Here is a 21,784-nt window from a genome sequence, read left to right on the forward strand (position 1 = left end):
GTCAGACAATGAACACAGCCCCAGAGAAAAGAGAAGACATCTCATCAGTGGAGGAAATGGAGAGGCCAGATCCTCTCAGCTCTTAAGACTCAATCATGAGAACGACAAGACGTCCCTTACTTTGCAGGCGCAGCTGTTTAACAGCACAGCTTCTCCCCGTTGGCATGGAAACACTGTGGGCATCTTCATTCACCTTTACCCATTCTTCCCCTCAAACTGAATTCACTCACCGTATAAAACAAGGGGGAGGGGGGGCTCAGTATTGTCTGTCTGTGGAATGCTTTCAGATTCCTTACTTCCCAGAGGGTGATTAGCCTGAAATCACCCTCTGGGAGGTAAGGAATCTGAGTTACCACAGTTAAATGTCAGTCAAACCGGAAGTTAGCAATAGCATCCTGTCAACCTAGGATGCTTCTAGAAATGATGCATTTCATTCCCTTTCTAGATTTTAATCTTCAGCTGGAAAAAAGGTACATTTCCTGTTCCTTTTTTTCTTTTTAAGATTTTATTTATTTATTTGACAGACAGAGATCACAAGTAGGCAGAGAGGCAGGCAGAGAGAGAGGAAGGGACATAGAATCCCTGCTGAACAGAGAGCCCGATGCAGAGCTCCGTCTCAAGACCCTGAGATCATGACCTGAGCTGAAGGCAGAGGCTTCAACCCACTGAGCCACTGAGGCACCCACATTTCCTGTTCCTAATGACTCTTCCTTTAAATTCCCTGCAAGCCATGCATTTTCCAGTTACTAATTAAAATGCTCCCTTTCACTATTAGATATTTCAGTATCCCTTTTATTATTAGGCTTCAGTATTAGAGCTAGCACCAATACAACTTAGAATATAAAAGGAATTCTGTTTGAGATTTTGTATTTTGTATGTTACAATTGAGTAAACACATCCCTTTTTTAAAAACAGATTTATGCCTTAAGCAGAGTACAAAGACATGTATCCCTATTTTACAAATGAGTAAACAGAATGGATTACCAATAATCTCTGAGGGAATTATCTGATGTTAAATTCACTAAAACACTAATGACATGTTTTTCAGACCCTCAAGGAGGAAGAAGGAATTTAAAAAGTTATACTCCTGGAAAAAAAAATTCCTGATCTAAGTACTAACTTAACCAATGACCATAGGAAAATTTAAAAAAAAAAAAAAAAAAACTGTTCATGTTTGGTTTCATTGAAATTCTATGGAAATTAGAGATGTGATCCTATCTGACCCTTGACCTATGATCCATGATCTCTGGCCTAAAGACCCAAATTAACTTCTAATAAGCTTGTTTTACAGTTAAAAAGTATAAATTAATTATATGTGATTGTCGAAAAATTACTTTTAATATGATTTTACAGACAGGAGTTTTAATATTTCTCACAATTATCAAAGGATACACAAAGATGCCAATCTAATTTCACAAATATGAGGCAAAAGCCTGTAAATCTAGTCTCTAGGCCAAATTACATTATGTGACAATTTAATAACGTTAGAAAATTAAGATAGATTGAATTGTATCTTATGTCTGAATCATTATGGAGAATTCCATTCTTAGGGTAAATAAGTAGCTATCAAAAATGTGGGGTAACATATATTTGGGTCAGTTGAGACCAGGTTTTCCCTTTTAGAGGAAATGTTTAGAAGACATTCTAGAATTCCTAGACAAAATACGGCTCAACTCTGGAAAGATTTTCATGATTAGAAAATAAAATAAACATTTAAGAAAATGTCACATTTTTTAATCAACATAAGAATCTAAAATGTAGTACTATATACAGAAAGAGAAGACTAAACTTAGCAATTACTGTTCTAAAGCCAAAAGAAATAGTAGCAATAAAGTCACAGGCAGGCAGAAGAGTAAAACAAATGCAAAACCATCGCATACTGGTACTGGCACACATTTAAATACTCCTCAGCATATATCTCTTCAGAGAACACAACAGGAAACAGCATTTTTAGCCGTAGCAATGACCAGTTATATAATCGGAAATAACAGCAGTGACATCCTTACTCGTTACACTCTCTCAAAGATGCATGTTCCTGAGTCCTAGAAGGGAAGAAATCTCTCCTATCCTTCTCCTCTTGAGAGCCTCTGGTTGGACCCAAGTTGCTGGTTTTCCTGGGAAAACTCCTCCAGGATTAGGAAACCACATATGCTCCTTCAAGTCCACCAAATGGAACAATGCAAGTTGCCGCAGAAGGTGGGCCATGGGCTCTGCCCCAGATCATTTGTGCTTGGGGGAACTAGGGGACAGAATGGGGGTTTGTCCAGCCTCCAGATAATACCCTGGCAGGCAGCAAGATTGCAGCGAGTCACCAGAAAACGCCAAAGGGTCAAGGAGCTCTTGCTTCCTCTCCTAACACAGAAGACTTCCTTCCTTATTTCCTTTCTTTTTTCTTTCTTTCTTTTTTTTTTTTTTTAAGAATTTTTTATGTATCTGAGAGAGAGAGCAAGCACACAAGTGTGGGATGGGGAAGGAGCAGGGGAGGGAAGAGAGGGGGAAAGACTCTCAAGCAGATTCTGCCTTGATATGGAGCCCCATGCGGGCTCAACCTCAGGACTCTGAGATCATGACCTGAGCAGAAACCGATAGTCAGATGATTAACTAACTGAGCCCCCAGATGCCCCTTCCCTCTATTTAAGTATTTAAGTAATGGCATTCTCTAAACTAGAGGACACATCTAGTAGGCCGTGACTGCCTATTCTTAATTTCCGCCCCTTATACCATATACATACATTCAACCCCCGAGCATTACAGTTTCTACACATACAGATGCAAAAATACAATAACCCAGGACATTCTCAGTTATCTGGACTTTTAGATAATTGAAGATTAACCCTTTAAAAACATGCCTTCAAGGCCTCTAAGAGGACTGACCTTACTGTTTTCTGAAAACTTCTACAAAAGCCTGGTCCTTCCTGCTTGGCACCTGTGGGCCTTCCAGCTGCTTCTAAGCCTCACCACGTCTTCTCTCTTTTATTTCCCCAGAGTTTTTTCCTCCCCCTCATTTTTCCCATGCTTCTCACTTTCACACGAAAAGACAGGCCTTTCATAAGCATCATGGGCTAACCTGATGGCCAACCAAGCAGCTCTATATAAACGCTGGGTATTCGACTCTGCTCAGCTGTTTCCTCACTTACTACTCAAGTGTTTTTTCCTTTAGGCTTAGAAATGCTTTGGGGTATTATTCTGGAAACCTGAGGAGACAAAGACGTCAATTTCTAGATAATCTAGCCTGGAGCAGAGTTTCAAGTTCGTTTAAATCTACTGTTCTAGACACATTAATTTATACATGATTTTTTAAATAGCATCGCCATGAACTAAATTATTGCTGTCGAGTCAATTTTGCGCTCATTAACTGTAACTTGAGGAATGCTGGAGAAGTGGATACAAGCACTTCTGTTAATAAAACGATCCAACATTCAGCTGACAACTTATGATTTTATAAACTATTTCAAAATTTAAGTCACTGAACAATACTTACTGTTGCATGGTAGTTTCTATACATGGGCATTTTTAGTAGCTTTGTCAAATAATCTTCTAGTTGTTTCTGTAACACAAATATATTAGATGAGAGATAACAGTGACAGGGATGTGATCATTATCTCATTTTACCTTCTGCAAACTTATTCAATTCTTTACTCCTATTATCACAGGAAAGGAATCTTGAATAGCATTAATGAGGTATTTCCATAGTACCCCTGAGCCATTTTTCAAATTCCTTCTTGCTATTTAATGTTTTACATGCTTCTGTCTTTTAAAAACTGCTGACAAGACCCAAGCTGTACATTCTTTTAATCTTCCATAGTTACTAGCACAAGACTTGTCCATGGTAGACAGTCTAAAGGCATTTGTTGATTTTATTAAAACCCTGAATTTCCTTAATTATAACACTGAATTTACTGGTGGATATATTACTGTATTTTTCACAGCTGTTTTGGCGGGGGGGGGGCAGGGAGAGGTTAAAAAAAAAGGAGAGAGAGACTTTCTAGTAAGTTGTACCCTGATTTCAAATACTCAAATGCACGAGGGTAATGTCCATCACAGTGACTACGATGATGTGTGTGAAAGCACTAACTGTTAAAGCCACAGCTTCTCATTTTCAACTGCATTCACGTAAGTGCACACAGAAACCCCACACTGTAGAGTATCTTGGAAAATATTTGTTCTAGATCGCTAAAAAGATTTCATACAAGAAGACAACTACACAAAGAAGAAATCAAATATTGCTTTCAGAACATTAAACTTTCAGATTACAGAACAGAACTGACATTTACTTGGTAACTTTCCAGCAGAAAAACTATCTCCTCCCCTGCGTGTCTCTGCATCACTGGGGCAGAGGACCAGGGCCTTGGGATTCTGTCCTACCACTCTCTGACCTGAAGAGCTCCCCCCACAGTTTGGGAATGAGACCTCCACAGATTTAGGACAAGCTACTACAAAGCCTGGAACAAAGAGAGGGAAATATAAGTTGTTAAAAGAGTAGATCTCAAAACACTCAACGATGAGCTCAATCTTGACTCGCAAGGAGCCCTAAGAGGTTCCCGCTGGGAGGAAGCTTCTTCACAGAACACTCCTCCTCTTCAGGGAAACACACCCTCCCCAGGTCAAAATGGCTTGGGGAAGGACTGCCTAACAAGTTCCAGAGAAGCCAGCCTGGGTGAGGGTTCCCGGGGCAAGAACAGTTGCAGCTAGCCCCCCAGCCCCACCCCTCAGGAGCCGCCAGGTTTCTACAGAACTACAAAATTCTACTCTGAACAGCAGAAGACTGGAAGGACTTACCCTTCTGCCAAAGAACTGTTCTTCTCTGATCATGTTTTCAGAGGAACGGGGCAAACTTGGCATCTCTCGAGGCTCTTCTTTGACGTTCTGTCTTCTAAACGTGTGCCTAAAACACCCACGCGTTGGAAACATTTATTATTCTTTCCGATATGATTCTAATATTACTCTTATAAAACCTTTCATAAAATGGTTTATTTTTAGAAAAGCCTATTTTAATAGAAAATATCCACTGACAATGGACAAGCTAACCCATAATATCGATAAAATATTCTTCCCACCCAACTTGTATACTGGAATAACTTTATATAATTATTCTGAAACAGTTACCTTCTGGTGGGAATGGGGATTCGGATAAAGGCTTTGTACTTGAGCAGCTCTCTGTGAAATTCTTGAAAGTGTTTGAATTTCCTCTTAACTTGCCACTTAAATTCCCCATGTGTTAATTCAATAGTGTAAAGATTGATACTTGGCACCTACAGTGATCAATAAAAATGATTGATATTTTAGATAATAATAAAAACTCTAAAATCTCTCCATGAACTATAGCTAATTAATAAGTAACTTAAATTTGGCTTACATGTTTTGGATAAGTACTTAAGCAAAATGTTTTCTAAAACAACTGATTACAGAATTAATATTCCCTTAAATGTTCACCTTATAATATACATAAAGACCAAATCTGAATTGCACCAAAGACAAACTCCACAAATCCTACTGCTCCAAAAACATAAACACACACGCACACACACACACAACCCTGAAACAAGAAACCAGGTAAAGGAGACAATGAGTGAGGACCCTAATTAGTTATCAGAAGTAATTTTGCTTGTCCAAAAGTATAAGCAGAGAACAGACAACTGGAGTGAGGTGAGAGGAAAGCTGGAGGAAATGGATTCCAGGAACACAATATGATCTTAGCCCACTTCTCGCCCTTTGCAAATGACATTAATGTCTTCTCCTCCTGAAACATATTCCAAGGTCTATCCTGTCTACAATATCTCCCTGCCCTGAAGCACCACCAGTGACCAGCAAGATATAGGACAATTAGAGGGAAAGGAGCCCAAGATTTTCCTACATGCAAAATACTTTTCCCGATTACTTAACTAAAATGAATCCCCACTTAAAATTTTTAAAAGATTTTTTATTAAAATGCCAAGATCGACTAGTGAATTATTTCAACCAGAAAAACTAACCGATCTGGGGGATAGTTTTGATAGAGTACAAAGTGTCAGGAAACTGAGGGATATTTCTAAAGCAGAGGAGCAGGGCGCCTGGGTGGCTCAGTCGGTGAAGTGTCTGCCTTTAGCTCAGGTCATGATCCCAGAATTCTGGGATCAAGCCCCGTGTCAGGCTCCAAGCTCAGTGGGGAGTTTCTTTCTCTCCCTCTGCACCTCCCCCCTCTCAGGCTCGCTCTCTCCCTCTCTCTCTCAAAACAATAAAATCTTAAAAAAAAAAATAAAAAATAAAGCAGAGGAGCAGAGGAGATCTTGAAGGAAGGTCTGTGAGTTTGGAAGGCGGGGCGGGGAACAGGGGGTTGGGTAGGGCACAGGGCACTCTGGTCCACCTAGAGGACACTGGCCTCTGCTGGGAGGTTTAGGAACCAAAGGTGTTGGGGGCGGGAGAAAGTAAGTATCTCTTTCTCCGCTAGTTGATCCAGACTCTGATGTCACCAAGCCCATGGGGGATCCCCGGCCCACTGTCACTCATTACTGATGTCTGGCACACTTGGCAAACTTCTAAAGCATGACCGCTCTGGGTAGATGTCGTATATAAAACATAAGCATGAGGATCAATGCAACCTACATGCTCTTAAGTCTGGAATCCAACCATATCACTGGTTAATATTCAAATCTAGCATTTGCTTTGCCTCAACTTAGGATTCGTGACAGTTATAACAGCTGGAAGTTGAAAAACACCACTTCCGGGGTTCAGAACTGTATGCTGCCTTTTACTTTGGCCAACATGATAAGCATCATCCTCCATCATGTATCACACAGAAGAATGCAGGAAAACTCAGAATGGCCAGAAATGTTGCAGGCAAGTGAAAAACATTCAATTTAAGATGAACCACATAGGGACGCCTGGGTGGCTCAGTTGGTTAAGCAGCTGCCTTCGGCTCAGGTCATGATCCCAGCGTCCTGGGATGGAGTCCCACATCGGGCTCCTTGCTCCGCAGGGAGACTGCTTCTCCCTCTGACTCTGCCTGCCACTCTGCCTGTGCTCGCTCTTGCTCGCTCGCTCTCTCTCTCTCTCTCGCTCTGACAAATAAATAAATAAAATCTTTAAAAAAAAAAAAAGATGAACCACATACATAAGAAAAATTACACAATTTAAGCAAGTGGCCACATTTCCTGGGATTATACTTTTCAATCCTATGAAAACTGAATACTTAGAAAATACTGCAAATGCCAAGTTTTATCCCTCACATATAGACACCCAGTTTCATACTAAACTTCTTAGCAATTATGAGGCAGTATGGTACCATGAAAAAAGACTAGCGCAGCCTTTTTGAAGCTTTTAAAGGTCTGAAACCCTGAGGTGCAGCCTACCAGCTGTGAAACTTCAGCCAAGTGTCTGTCAGACAACATCCCAGGAGAATTATGGGAATTTTTTAGAATTGGAGTAATTCGAAGAGTTTTCATAAAGGAATTGCTTACGAAGACATGATGGGGTAAGGAAACCCTAAAGGAAGGAAGTTCTGGGTTCTGAAGGCATCCCCACTCTTGAAAGGACAAGAGGCAAGACCAGGTACTGAACAAGAAGGAGAGAACCATATAAAGATGGCTGCCTTGGTCAAGGGACACAGCCAGCCTAAGGGGACCCCCACTTCCTATCTGGGCTCTCCACTGTCTGAGCCCTACCACAGGACAAAAGCCAAGAGCCTGGAGGGGCAGAACACAGGGTGGAGAAGGGTGGGGCACAGTCAAATGCAAATCTCCAGCCTGATAGGGCCCTAATAACATCAGTCTCCCTGGACTGTCATGCAAATGAAGAGAGATGAGAGAGATGTGCCTTGTCTTGGGCGGGTACAGAGAATGTATTCGGTAATTAGAAAAAGTGTATTTTTATAAACCTGGAGTCACATGTAAACCGCAAGAATTTAGTTCACATGTCTTAGGAAACCAAACACCAAGGAGGGTACAGATAATCCTTAGGGAACTAAACCAAACTCATTCCACGAACGAACAGGAGCACAAGCAAGGAGAAGGTCCTGGCTTGGGAACTTGAATACTTATCTTTGTGAATAACTTTAGGAGAACTCTCATGTTAATAATACATAGCATTGTACAGTATATGCTTCTATAATACTGTAAGGGCCATATGCTTCTATAATACTGTAAGGGCCAAGAGCAGGCTGCTTTGGCATGAAGATCACTTTGAGTTAAAAAGCAACCAAACCCAGCAGATCCCGGAAAAGCTCTTTATCTCCCTGACCTCAGCGGTCTAGAAAGAATTTAGCTAGAGGACCTGCTCCAGAAAGAAAGCTCACCACAGATGACTACATTATACTATGAACTAAGCAAGGTAGACAGGGAGGAACTAGCAAGGTCTGTTCGATCAAAGTCCTCCATGTCTCCTTGTTTCCGAGTGGCCCAGCAAACATTTGTTTACCAAACATTCGCTCTTCCTCATCTCCCTATGAACTGAATTCCTTCCCTTTGAAGTTCTAGACCCCGACCCAATTCTCCATAGTTCAGAATAACATAAATACCTGATTTTGCCCGGTTTTGGAATTTCCATGTCTATGTGGATTCCCCATACACATGAAATTAAATTTTATTTTCTCCTATTAATCTGTCTCACGTCAATTTGAGTCTTCATCTGGCTAGAAGGATTTTTGAAGGGGATAGAAAGTTCTTGCTCCCTAATAATATAATATACAAAATTCTTGTATAATGCTATGTATTATTATTAAATCCTCATAACAAACCTATAATGTAGGCACCATTACACCCATTATTCAAACAAGGAAATGGGAGAAACAAAGATTAAACAGCTTACTAGAGATCACAAAGCAAAAACAGGAATTAAACCATGCAGCCTGGTTCTGGAGTCTGGACATTTAATCCTGTGAGCATGCTTATCCCCTCCCAATCTAAAAGCTGGTAGGCAAAATAGGAAAGCAAAGGTCATCTTAGAGACATTACTGAGCGGGTTGTGCTTAGCAGTATAGCAGAGGGTACAGACTCATCTCATACAAACAGCCTAGAGGAAAGGTGGGTGTAAACTAGGAGTCAAGATGTGCAGGCAAGCACAGGTAGTCAGGGCAGACCACTAAGCAAAACTGTGAGGACCAAGGTAGCACGTGGCACCCTGCAAAAGACAAGGAGGAAGGGCAGGCAGACCCTGCCTCTGGAGCAAGGTTCTTCTACCCTTCCCCTGAGGCAGGAACCAAGGTGGCCTTCCTCTGTGGGGAGCCAGAGTTTAGCCCCAGGGGACAAAGGCCACCAGCCTGCAGCAACTCCACTTAGACTGGACCTCTGTGATAAACAGTAACTGAGCAAAGGCAGTGACTCTAACAGCCTCTAGTTCAATCCATTTCACAAAGGGATGCTTTGCTTGGTGAAGTCACCTTCACAGAAGATGCCTTTCCAGCACTCAAAGAGAAAAGCCTGTGAACAGGGCCTCAAGGACAGGTGCTAGGAGCGAATCAGAGTGGCAGAGGAGGCCGGCAAAATTCGCTCAGCTGGGCTTCTGGGGAGTGACCCGGACCAGTCCACTAGCATCCTGGCCTGTTTCAAGAGCCAGGTGACATCATGATTTTCTTGCTAAACAAGCATTAGGAAAGCTAAGCTTTTCCTTGGCTTCTATGCGGCATTCTAGGTGGAATGGCTATGCCCCAGGAGCCCACATTAAACAGAAAATTGGGGAGAGAAGAGGACTAGGAGAGGCACTCAGCAATTATTAAACTTGCCTTAGGTATCCCCCCCCTTTTTTTTAAGAGAGGCATTTTCCAGAATGAGGAAAGAGGCATATGAGAATAAAGACTAAATGGAAAGCAAAAACTTGAGAGTCAGTGAGGACTTAGAAGTGGTTTTAAAAAAAAAATCTAAAAACATAGTCATCACTACAAGGAAGGAAAATGGAAGTCAGTGCATCGACTCGTCTACAATGGCTAACACAAGATGAGTCCATAAATATGCTGACCCTTGTTGTAGATGTAAAGCGTTCCACTTCCAGGACTTGGGCTTTTATTGGACAGCCGGAAAGATACGTCTGTATGTTAGGCTCCTTAAATCCTTGAGTCTTATAAATAGCAGAGAACGGAATACATGCTAAAAAACAAACAAGTAGATAACGTTATTGCAGGAATACAATGACATTGCAAGGATACACGATATTAGCCTAATTTGCCTTTTCCGGGCATGGGCCCAAGAATCATAACTACTACAAGCACACAGCTAATGAAGCAGTCTCAGCCCTCGGTGAAGACACCCACAGGAAGGTCTAACATAACACAATTAAAAAAGGGGAGGGGGGAATCAATCATTTGCCTGTTATTTCAAATCGCGCGCTCTGCCAAGCAACGCCGATCAACTCTCGCCTTGCTCAGACCATCGGTCTTTACCTTCCTGTATCTTGGGATCGCTGGGGGAAACATCGTAATCCACCTCTTCTCCCTCAAAGTGCAGCTCCCGCGTGTCCAGATTTTCTATCAAATTACTCATGTCAGCAGCGATTTTCTGCAGTGCAGAGGTATTGACTCTTGGCTCATTTTTCAGGGACATGTTGGCTTCCGACAGGGTACGAGCAAAGGGGCTGGGGAGAAAAAGGAAGGGTTACAAGGATTTACTATTTCGAATGAATCCACACTCATTCCACGGTATGAAGCCAGGCTTAGAGACCGCACATGGAAACAAGTCAACCCTCTCTGTGTGAGCCTCGGTTATCTCAAGCAACCTTGTCATTGATTTTCCTGTTTCATGTTTAAAGGATTCCTAGCCTGTAAATTAAATCGGAGTGAGATCCTTAATCACAAGCAAATAAGAAAGAGAAATGCTACATTGAAGAAATGCCAACATATCTTTCATCCAATTTCATTAACTTGGATAAATGAGAGACTCCAGGGAGGCTGGTTTGGCGATGGTGATTCAGAGGGAAGGAATGGATTCTCCACGCTAACAAATACATTGGGGAAAAAATGTCAGGTAAAATTAACCCACTTTAAATATTTTCTAAAGAAAATTGAGGGCATTTTACAATAATTTCAAGAAGCAGATTTAAAAGTTATTTTTGCAACAGCAGAAATTTTCTAGATGTCCTCTATCCCAAGCAAAATGTATATACGATCTTTTTGAACTAGGAGGTTTGGGCCATGACAATGTACGTGTCTTGAAAGGTAACTGATGAGCATACTTCTTCTGAAAGATACTGGAGGTGTTCGAATTGTACTTCTCTCCTTTTTTAAGAAAACCGGTTCTATCTCATTTCGACATTTAATAACACAAGTCGTTGCACACCAATACCCAGGGAGGAAGAGTTCACACAGATTTTATTTTTCTTTTAAAATACAGAGATTTACGCCTTGAGCGCTATCATCAGAGCTGGATGAAAAATTCCTCTTGCTGGAAATAATCTCTCTGTTACAACCAGGCCTGAAAATGGCAGGATTTTCATAAGAACAACTCTGCCATACAAGCTCACTTATTACTATACCTCACAAACATTTACAGAGCACCTGTCGCTCACTCATTGTGAGGTGCCATGAGCAAATACATAATGATGAATAAGTTCAAGTTCATTCCTGGCCTCCTCCAAGGTCTTTAGCCTTCCTGAGAAGAGCATGTGCTCAGCGCAAGACCTTCAGCCAGGTTCTCTCCTACCGGCATGATCAAGAATCTGGGGGAGGGGGGTCAGGGGAGAAGGCTCTGTGGCCAACGCTAAGAGAGCCTGACCAGACCTGCACAGCCCTTATGGGAACTCATCAAGTCTCTGAAACCTGTACTGCCATGTCTGGTAGAAAGAGATCATGTCTAGTAACTCAGAAGACTGGGGTAGAGGAATGTGGCTCTGGTTTGCCCAGATCTATATAATTAATAAAACAAAGTTCTCTGTGAACTACATAATTGGTCATGTTTCTTTCTCCACGCTGGCTGTAAGGAAGCCTGGAGCCACATCAGTGGCCTACAGTTAGCAAAACAGAGGCCCATTCTTGCCTACGTTGCTTCCCCTCACCTCTCTTTCCCACTTCTAATTTATATTATAATAATAGTTAATGTATACTGATTGCTTCATATGCATTTGGCTTGGTGATAGCCCTTTATATATACATTATTGTGTTTATCATCAATAATAAATCTATGCAGGTTTATTTCTATTGAAGAGCTTACCATCCCCTCTTCACAGAGAAAAACACTGAGGCACAGAGAGATTAGGTAATTTGATGAACACCTCGGACAATGTGTCCAAGGTCACAGAGCTTACAAGTAGTGAAGAAGGGATTTAAAACCGGGTCTCTCTGACCCAAGAGCTGATGTTCTCAACCACAGTCTTTTATCTTCCTGTATACCTTTGGTAAATACGTACATGTCCCTGCAATAGATGGAAGTTTTAGTAAATTCGAAGTGCCCCTGGACAAGACTCAAATGGAAAGAACAGAAAGGGACTTCCTCTTGAAGCTCAGTACTTTGGGATGGAGCCATTTACTCTCTCGGGGCCTTCGTTACTCCTTATAGGCTAAGGAGGGTGAGAATTTCATCTCTAGGGTCCCTGTAACACTAGAACCCTAACTGTAGATTAAAAATGTCCCCTATTGTTCAGCTTCCCCGTATAAGTTAATCACTTTAACCCAAGAAACTAACCCAAGTAGTTTTTTGTATGAACACGAGAAGCAGGTGGCAGATGCTTTCCAGCATGGATAATTTACTGAAGGTTGGCTCGGCTTCCATGGAGGAGCTTGTTGCCTCTGGTCACAATTAAAATATTTATTTCCTTCCCTCTCACCTCAACAAACACTTACTAGATGCCACCCATGAGCCAGGTTTTGCTTCATTTAAAATACAAGTTAATGAAAAACTTAGAGGAAATGAGACAAGGTAAAGCAAGTAAGAAATTACCTCATATCACAGCTGCTCATGAATCTGTAAATCTTGGGTATTTTCTATTGATTAAACTGTCTTACGGCTAACTCTGCCAACTTCCTTAGCACAGCAAAGGAAAACTGTCCTCTGGGACAGAATGTCAGGTTAAAATGCATGTTGAAGTTGAGATATACAGAGATCAGATTACACTACATACTGCAAGAAAAGTGGAATAAATAGTACAGAGTCACTGAAATCGAGCTAAAAGAAAAAACCTTTTTCAGATAGAAAGAACAGAAGCATATAAACTTGTGAAAAACTTAGAAATAGAAAGGAATCTTCTTATCAGTTATACTCAAGTGCTTATTATGTGCTAATAAATAAGCAAATTTCAGCACAGCTATGTTATTTAATACTCACAATGGTACCACCTGATATTTATGATTATTCTGAAAGACTTAGTTAAGGAACTTGCCCAAAGTCACTCAACTTGTTGTGAGTATTGAGTTTACTTATAAAGCAGATTTGTTTGGCTCTCAAATCTCATTGACTTGGTTATAGAAGTTCATAATCATTGTCATTATGTTATGAAACATAAACCTTATGAAAAAGATTAATTTATAGGGCGCCTGGGTGGCTCAGTGGGTTAAGCCGCTGCCTTCGGCTCAGGTCATGATCTCAGGGTCCTGGGATCAAGTTCAGCATCGGGCTCTCTGCTCAGCGGGGAGCCTGCTTCCTCCTCTCTCTCTCTGCCTGCCTCTCTGCCTACTTGTAATCTCTGTCAAATAAGTAAATAAAATCTATAAAAAAAAAAGATTAATTTATAGACATTCAACCCATTAAATAAAATCTTGGTTATAGAAGTTCATAATCATTGATTTTATTTAATGGGTTGAATGTCTACAAATTAATCTTTTTTATAAGGTTTATGTTTCTAACAACAAAAGATGTTAGCTAGTTCAATCCCTGTACCTTCAAAGGGATCCTACTAGCCCTACAGTCATTGTAATTATAGAAACAACATATCCCAACAGCCTCCTACATTTCTTTTTAGCCTTTCGTTTTTGTGGTTCATAATATTTTATAATATCACATGGAGTTTCAGTGGACCCTAACGGTTTGTAGATTTTTTTTCAAGCTTTTGTGAAGACTCTAACCATTTAATAATGGAAAATGAACCAAACTGTCCACATTACTGCCTCCACTCATGTCCATGGTTGCTCTGTGTTGACGTTTTGTCCATCAATTGTATTGCTGGTTTCATTCTTGAATATCAAACTGTAAGGCCATCCACACTTGTATGTTGTCAAACCTTAATTTATTAGCCTATGTTTTCTTTTATCTAAATTAATCTGTACTGGTGAGTGAACAGCTGCCACAGTCACAGCCTATCTTAACCAGCAATGGGATAAGGCCTTCAGTGTTTACATTTGAGATAATGTAATTGATTTTGTTATCTCCTTATAAAATACTGCAAGATCATTATCTCTCTTGGTACCAAGTAGAGATGGTGCCCATGGATGATAACAGCAGCTGTGTTTTATTTCTGTTTGCATCTCAATCTGGGAAGTAAATGGGGTCGATTTTTTTTCTTCCTGGTATTGAATACTAGAATTATAATTTTTTGCAGGGAACAGTTTTAAATGACCTCCTGTTATTCACTGGTGAAATCAGAGAACTCTAGAGTTTTCTTCTAATCTTAATGGTCAACATGACTGAGAAGGAGAACACCAAAGGAAGCAGATATTTTCCTTTCGGATAGTATATAAGCAATGTCTACGCCAAAAATATAATAATAATATTAGAACTATTAATTTTTTAAAAAGATTTTATTTATTTATTTGACAGACAGAGATCACAAGTAGGCAGAGAGGCAGGCAGAGAGAAAGGAGGAAGCAAGCTCCCCGCAGAGCAGAGAGTCCCATGCAGGGCTCAGTCCCAGAACCCTGGGATCATGACCTGAGCCGAAGGCAGAGGCTTTAACCCACTGAGCCACCCAGGCGCCCCAGAACTATTAATGTTAAAATAAATGTTAATGTTAGTTAATATTTGCTGACTATATACTGTATGCCAGGCACTATTCATAAAGATTAATGACACACTCTCAATGAATCTCACAACAATCTTAGGAGCAGGGCCCTATTATTACCCTTTCGTTTTGTTTTGTTTTGTTTTGTTTTGTTTTGTTTTAGAGAGAGAGAGATGGTGGGGGTGGTGTGGGATGGGGCAGAGGGAGAGGGAGAATCTTAAGCAGACTCCATGCTCAGCATGCCCAGGGTTCAATCGCATGACCCTGAAATCACAACCTGAGCCAAAATCAAGAGTTGAAGGCTTAGCCGACCAAGCCATTCCAGGCACACTTATTACCCCCATTTTAAAGAAGAAAAGCTTAGAGAGAATGGGAAACTCTCCCAGAGCCTGTGGCTAGGAAGTGATTAGAGCTGGACCCAACCCTGGTTGACCTGACTCCAAAGTCCAGCTACTTAACCAGCCAGAAGTGAACTGGGGGATGGCAGGACGGTTAGACACTAAAGATTTTTACTCCTTAACATTCTCACAGAATAAAACAATTCAAAAAGGAACAACAATAACAAAAAAAATTCAGCATTCATTCTGTGAAGACAACCGACTGATTTCTTGCTTCCCTTTCTAACATAACATGCAAAGTTCTCCTCTATTTTTTAACACATTATTTGTGCTTGCCAAGAAAAATAAATGCAATGTATTTCCAAATCAAAAATCACAGCATAATGTTTGGATGTGAAACGAATTATAATTAGATCATTTAAAACCAAACTGAGTCACGAGAATTTCTTGTTTTCCCATTTTTCATTCTGTTGAAGTTAACTGGTGGGCCCATATAACCTCCCAGAGCACACTATATAGCAATGATTTGTCCAGAACTGACTTGACGTCCCCTGAAAGGCAAACATCATAAATGTGGACTCAAGTACTAAACTCAATATCTAGTGACATAGTAAGCCCTGAATAAATATTTTTTGAGTTGAGCTGACTTTGAATAAAGTAAATGATATTATCATAGTTTACATGCCAGATAATATATTTTGAGAAAATAACACATTGAAAAAAAGGAAAAAAGACTCCTGGTGTTTAGTTGGATCTTTGTTTTTTTTTTTTTTTTTTTTTTAAAGAACATGAGTTCCACAAATATCAGCGGAGGGCTTATTATGCATCTTGGACATGTAATTAAATGTCAGGGGTGCAGGGGAGAGGCCGGATGACCAAGGTTATTCTACCATTATAATCAGTGTAACCTGGGCAACCAACAGCCTCCAGGGTTTCAGCATCCCCTCTGTAAAAGGGAAAACAGAGTCACCTACACTTCCTACGTTAGGAAGCTGTGAGGAGGCAATGTCATAATGCATACACAGCCACAGGCAAGGTTGCTAATATTACCTTTACATTCTATTAACAGGAGGGATACCTGGGTGGCTCAGTCGGTTAAGTATCTGCGTTAGGCTCAGGTCATGATCCCAGGGTCCTGGGATCGAGTCCCGCATTGGGCTCTCTGCTCTGCAGGAAGAGTATTTCTCCCTCTGCCTGCCTCTCCCCCTGTTCATGCTCTCTCTCTTTCTCTCTGACAAATAAATTTAAAAAATAAACAAATAAAAATAAATTCTATTAACTGGCAGCCCCTGAAAAATAACCTTAAGAAACTTGCTTTCATTTCAGTATTTTTCAGGGCTGACAGGCTAGGAAATATCCTGTCTTTCATTACTTATTTAGCTCCAAATTAATATACCATCCAGTGGCTGTCTTTCTGGTTGTACTCCACTAAGAATGGGACTCTCCCAATCAGCCAGTCCTGAAATTTTCTGAACCTGACTCCACCATTTGCAGAGAAACCACCAGGCCTTCCCCAGCAAAAACAATCACCAGGTGTTAAGCAGTCAAACCCAGTTAGGGCACTTCCTGTTCCTTGCACATTTCCCCAGCCTCGTCGTCCTCTTCCTGTCTGACAAGACATCACTACTGTTGCACTGTGTCCCTTGTGTCCATTGCAGTGACTCCTGCTCCCTTTTGGATCCAGTCCCCTTCATGACTTTGATGAGATCTATGGAACCTCCCCCAACCCCAGAAAAAAATGAACATATTCTTCATATCCCTTCATAGGTTTATGGTTGTCCCTTCAAAACCCTTAGGTTCAGAAGCCCTTCCACTGAGCTGCCATCATGAGCTGATATGCTGACGTGGCCATCTTCCCACCAGATGGGGACACTTTGCGGTAGGGGAGAGGGGGAGCCAGACCTTTCACCACTGACACCTCGCTGAGCACCTGCTCAGTAAATATTTGTTGGATGGCTGTAATGGGCTACCTACAGAGAAACCAGCTGGCTCCAGGTTGTCCTGCAAATGCCACAAAGACACTTCCCTCAAATGCCACAGATACTCTCAGATGGCAAAGCCTTCTGGTTGAAAGACCCTCTGAGAGGAGCCATGAACTACAAGAAACACACAGGCTGCTGAAGTAGTAGCAACTAGAACACTGCCCTCCAAGCTCACCATGCACCAGGATTCCGCCAAGAATCTTCACGCCTCCTCACAACAACGTCATGCGGGAGGTACAGTCCTCATTTCTTCGTTATAGCTAACAAAACAGGCTGACCAAGGCGACAAGTCAGAAAGCACACCAGCTCTCAGCACAGGTCTGGCTGAGTGGGGAGCCAACTCCCGTTCTGCTACTGTGTCCACTGGCACCCATGTCAGAAAAAGAGACGTCACAGAATCACACACTCCCTTCTCCTGTGCATGGCCTTTGCGGTCAGGCTTGCTGTCACTTGCCTGGTTCCGGGAAGTAGAAGTTTGGCTCCCAAACACTATCCACCCCTCTGAGCTCCAGATCTGATCTGACCTTGGGGCCCGCTGAGTCCAGCAATCTCCCATTTACTTATCCTTCTTTCCTGGATTCGTATCACAGCCCCCACTCGGTCTAACACAGACTCTGCTCTTCTTCTCCCTGAGGTGCCCAGATTGCAGAGGAGGGTGCCGAATATTCTAGAATATTGGTGCACCCATGGAACCGAGTTGGAAACCATGTTCTCTCCTTTTCCCCCAGCTACAAACAAAACAGATCTACAACTACACAAAGCAATACTTGTTAGCATGGTAACCACTTCTTGATTCTCATGATTTTCCCTGAATCCTCTGACCTCCTTGGATGGCCTCTCTTCTCTGCCATAAACTGTCTTAGTCATTTCCTTTGCCATGTCCTCGGGTTACATATCCCCCTCTTTGCCGTAGCATCATCTCCCTTTGTTTCGTCTCAGTCCTATCTTTGAAATCAAACAGATGTTTCATTTCCAGAGCCAAATACCAGTGTTAAGGAAAACAGAGATCTATTTCAAATATGGGTAGATATGAAGGTCTGACCTGTCATTTACCGAGTTCCTCCGCTGAGCCAAGTACTAAAGGCACGTTATAGAGATTTCTCCTTCTCCTAATCTCCTAAAATGATAGTCTCATTTAGAATCGAGGACACAGAGCCGTAGCAGCCTTACTGAGACTGCACAGCGGTGAGTGGCGAGGCCGATCCCAGCGCAGGCCACCCCGATGGGTCCACACTACCCACCTCCCCAGCCTCAGTCACTGGCTCAGTGGAAATCTGCTCCATTCTTAGCTCTTCTCCTCATCCCACCATCTGTGTCTGCCTCTTGCTGGCTGAGGGCAGGGCTTCCACACAGCCTGCCCAGGACACAGCCCAGCAGGGGCTAGGATGGGTCCAGCACCCCCACTCCACCCACCCTTCAGATCCCCAGACGCACTGGCTCATCCTCAGGCTTCTGGATTCAGCTTTCTCCAGAGTTGTGGGCTATCGGGGCATGGGGGACTGAGTCACATAGCCTCTGAGATCAGGGGAGTTAAGATGGATGCATGCCCTTCCCCTCTCCTCCCAGCTGACAGCACTGAGCACTTGAGTACCACACAGCCAACCCGGAAGCAGGGGGCGGGGGTTAAGACCACCAAGCACCTTAGCTCAGGCTCTATTACCCAGGAAACTTGGGCTAGGGTCGTGTTGTAATCAACAGGAACCATGAAGCATCCTACCTCCTGCAGAAATCCATGTTGTGCTGAAGTTAATAGCAATAAGAAAAAGTAAATTTGGCATAGTGCTTTTATGCCCAACTGATCTGGACACATTGCATACGTTAACTCAACTGTCCTTACAACAGCCCTATGATGAGGGTACTTTTTTTAACCCCTTCTTATAGACGAGGCAACTGAGGGCCCAGACAGGCTAAGTGACTTGCTCAAGCTCACACAGCAACCTGATGGGAGTCAACTGCCTAGAGTTTGCTCCTGTTTTTGCTTTCACTAACCTGGACAAGATCACTTCAGTGCTCAGTGTCCTCATCTAAAAACTGAAATTAACAACCAGTTGTCTTGTTTAGACTTTACAAGAGACACATTATTGTAAGAAAGACTCCTCTCTCAGCATCTCTAAATGCCAGAGAAAACAACACATTCTACACAACCCCACCCAGGAGATAAAAACCTACCCCAAATGCCAAGGGTATTCAGATGTTCTGAGCCAACACCTAAGTTAAGACTTGTTCCTGCTTCTGTTGACGGCAGTGTACACATAAACATTTGTATTTGGAGGAAACAGGGGAGGGCCCCTCTTAATTCCAAAGTTTGTTAATAAGCTTATTAGGTGTAAGAGACTTTGTATAAGCACCACATTGATTTAAACAATAAGGATCCAAGAAGGAAAACTCTTCTTTATTTAAAAAAAAAAAAGAAAGTAATTAACCCTGCTAAAATCTGTGGTCAGACTTCCAGAAATAACATCCTTTGGTATTAAGTAAATGTTTAATTTTTTATGGCCAAGAGTAGAACACGCAGGCTTAGTGATGGGACTTTAGGAGATAGACGCTAACTACATATTAATTTATAGGAACAAGTATTACGCTCGTTGACAAACTCTGCTAAGTAAACTAATATAAACCTTTCTCTCACTAAGGCAGACTTAGGCCACCAACGATTCAGTGGGTGAGCAACAGATGAACAAAATAAGTATTTTTTCCAGGATACAGTTCATTTGCATCACATGGCTTTAAGAAAAATTCCCTTTCACTGGATCAAAATATTAAAGATTGTTTTTAGTGAATACATGTTGCTTCTGATAAGAATTGATCAAGATGCTATGCTATGGATTCAAAAGTTTTGACTTCATTTCTACTATCACTGCTTCTTTTTCGTTTTTTACTGTGTTGTGTTTTTATTTAAATCAATTAGCCAACATATAATACATCATTCTTTTTTTTAAAATTTTTTTTTTAAGATTTTATTTATTTGACAGACAGAGATCACAAGTAGGCAGAGAGGCAGGCAGAGAGAGAGAGGGAGAAGCAGGCTCCCTGCTGAGCAGAGAGCCCAATACAGGGCTCGATCCCAGTACCCTGGGATCATGACCTGAGCCGAAGGCAGAGGCTTTAACCCACTGAGCCACCCAGGCGCCCCTTTTTAAAAAATATTATTTGTTTATTTGACAGAGACAGACACTGTGATAGAGGAAACACAAGCAGGGGGAGTGGGAGAGGAAGAAGCAGGCCTCCGCTGAGCTGGGAGCCCCATGCGGGGCTCAACCCTGGGATCATGACCTGAGCTGAAGGCAGACGCTTAACAACTAAACCACCCAAGCACCCCTACATCATGTTTTTGATGTAATGCTTTTTTAAAAACTGATCTTTGCATCTTTTGATGGGAGCCCCACTCAGCAAGAATCAGCATTCCCTCATAGAGACTTTATCATTAATATTCTTTCCAGCTGTCTAAACGTCTATGACTCCTCCCTTTCACTTCTTTCCAAAGGAACAAACAACCTCCTTTACAATGGTTTTAGGCAACACACAGAGCATTTTCAGTGATAACCCATGGATCTCACCTATGAGAAGAATGAAGCTGGCAAATACACCTGGGTAAAGTCTTCCAAACATTCTCCAGGGCTAATGAGCCCTCCAATTCTGTCAAGACTGCTGATAAACATAGCGAAGTCTCATTTTTTCTTACCCATCCACATACTTACAAAAAATATTTGTTGAGGCCGCAGAGTACCATGGAAAAAAATGTGATTTTTGAGTCAAACAGCTTAGACTCTCCTTATGCTGAAACAATTTATCTACATCTCCGTAAGGCTCAGTCTCTAAATCTATAAAGTAGAAGTAATACTGTTCAAGAATTGTAAGAATTAAATGATCTAAAGGGAGTAGCTAAGAGCTGAGGCTCTAGCAGATGCTGAAATGTTGGTTGTTCCTATGCCTTCAGCTATTCCTCCAGCTAAAAGACCTATGACCAAGGCCCTGTATCCACACCAGAGCCCAGTCCCACCTCTAAGAACAAGAACTAGCAGTCAGAGTTGTATTCTGGGGATGGTCTGATGTCACCCACTATAGAAAACACTGCTACAGGGGCGCCTGGGTGGTTCATTTGGTTAAGCAACTGCCTTCAGCTTGGGTCAGGATCTCAGGGTCCTGGGATCGAGTCCCACATCAGGCTCCCTGCTCAGTGTGGATCATGCTTCTCCCTCTTCCACTCTCCCCGCTTGTGCTCTCTCTCTCTCTCTCTCAAATAAATAGAATCTTAAAAAAAAAAAGAAAACACTACTACAAATATATGAAAACAAAGCGATTAAGCTAATATAGTTGCTCCTTTCCCACTACAAACAGAATTGCTGAATAAATTGTAATCCTATTTTAAAAATACTTAGTTAAGGATAAAAGCAGAGGCAGCAACAACAAATGCAATAATGAAGGAAAACCTCCAGTTTCCAAGGAAGAAGACACAAAGTCAGATGAGTACCCTAGAACTAAAGCTGAAGGGGCTCAACGGTTTTGGTCTTGGATAAAAGTTCTGGGATTACAGTTCTGTCCCCACATGAATGTTAGAAGACAGAACCACAGGACGATAGGCAGCCGGGGCCTGGAAGCAAGCCTCCAAGAGTTACACTATCTGTTTCAAAGAGA

At 41.8% G+C, this 21,784-nt stretch overlaps 1 protein-coding gene across 7 annotated transcripts in view; it reads right to left on the minus strand.

The window, feature by feature from the left end:
• PLD1 (phospholipase D1) overlaps nucleotides 1-21,784 on the minus strand; it is a 199,349-nt gene that overhangs the window by 109,976 nt on the left and 67,589 nt on the right. For 6 of the 7 annotated variants that reach the window (XR_006609154.1, XM_004756582.3, XM_004756580.3 and 3 more), the window contains 5 exons: nucleotides 10,349-10,539; nucleotides 9,928-10,055; nucleotides 5,107-5,252; nucleotides 4,780-4,885; nucleotides 3,482-3,547 (listed from right to left, as the gene is read on the minus strand). Coding sequence is in view for 6 of the 7 variants with exons in the window: in XM_004756582.3 (XP_004756639.1) it covers nucleotides 3,482-3,547; nucleotides 4,780-4,885; nucleotides 5,107-5,252; nucleotides 9,928-10,055; nucleotides 10,349-10,508 (606 nt within the window). In the remaining variant the exon portion in view is untranslated. Of the gene's footprint in view, nucleotides 1-3,481; nucleotides 3,548-4,779; nucleotides 4,886-5,106; nucleotides 5,253-9,927; nucleotides 10,056-10,348; nucleotides 10,540-21,784 lie in introns of those variants that run through there. The other variant, XM_045088629.1, reaches the window with a different exon arrangement.

This window comes from Mustela putorius, unplaced genomic scaffold, assembly GCF_011764305.1.
Source record: "Mustela putorius furo isolate JIRA1106 unplaced genomic scaffold, ASM1176430v1.1 tig00003834_pilon_pilon_pilon, whole genome shotgun sequence".
Lineage (NCBI taxonomy): Eukaryota > Metazoa > Chordata > Mammalia > Carnivora > Mustelidae > Mustela > Mustela putorius.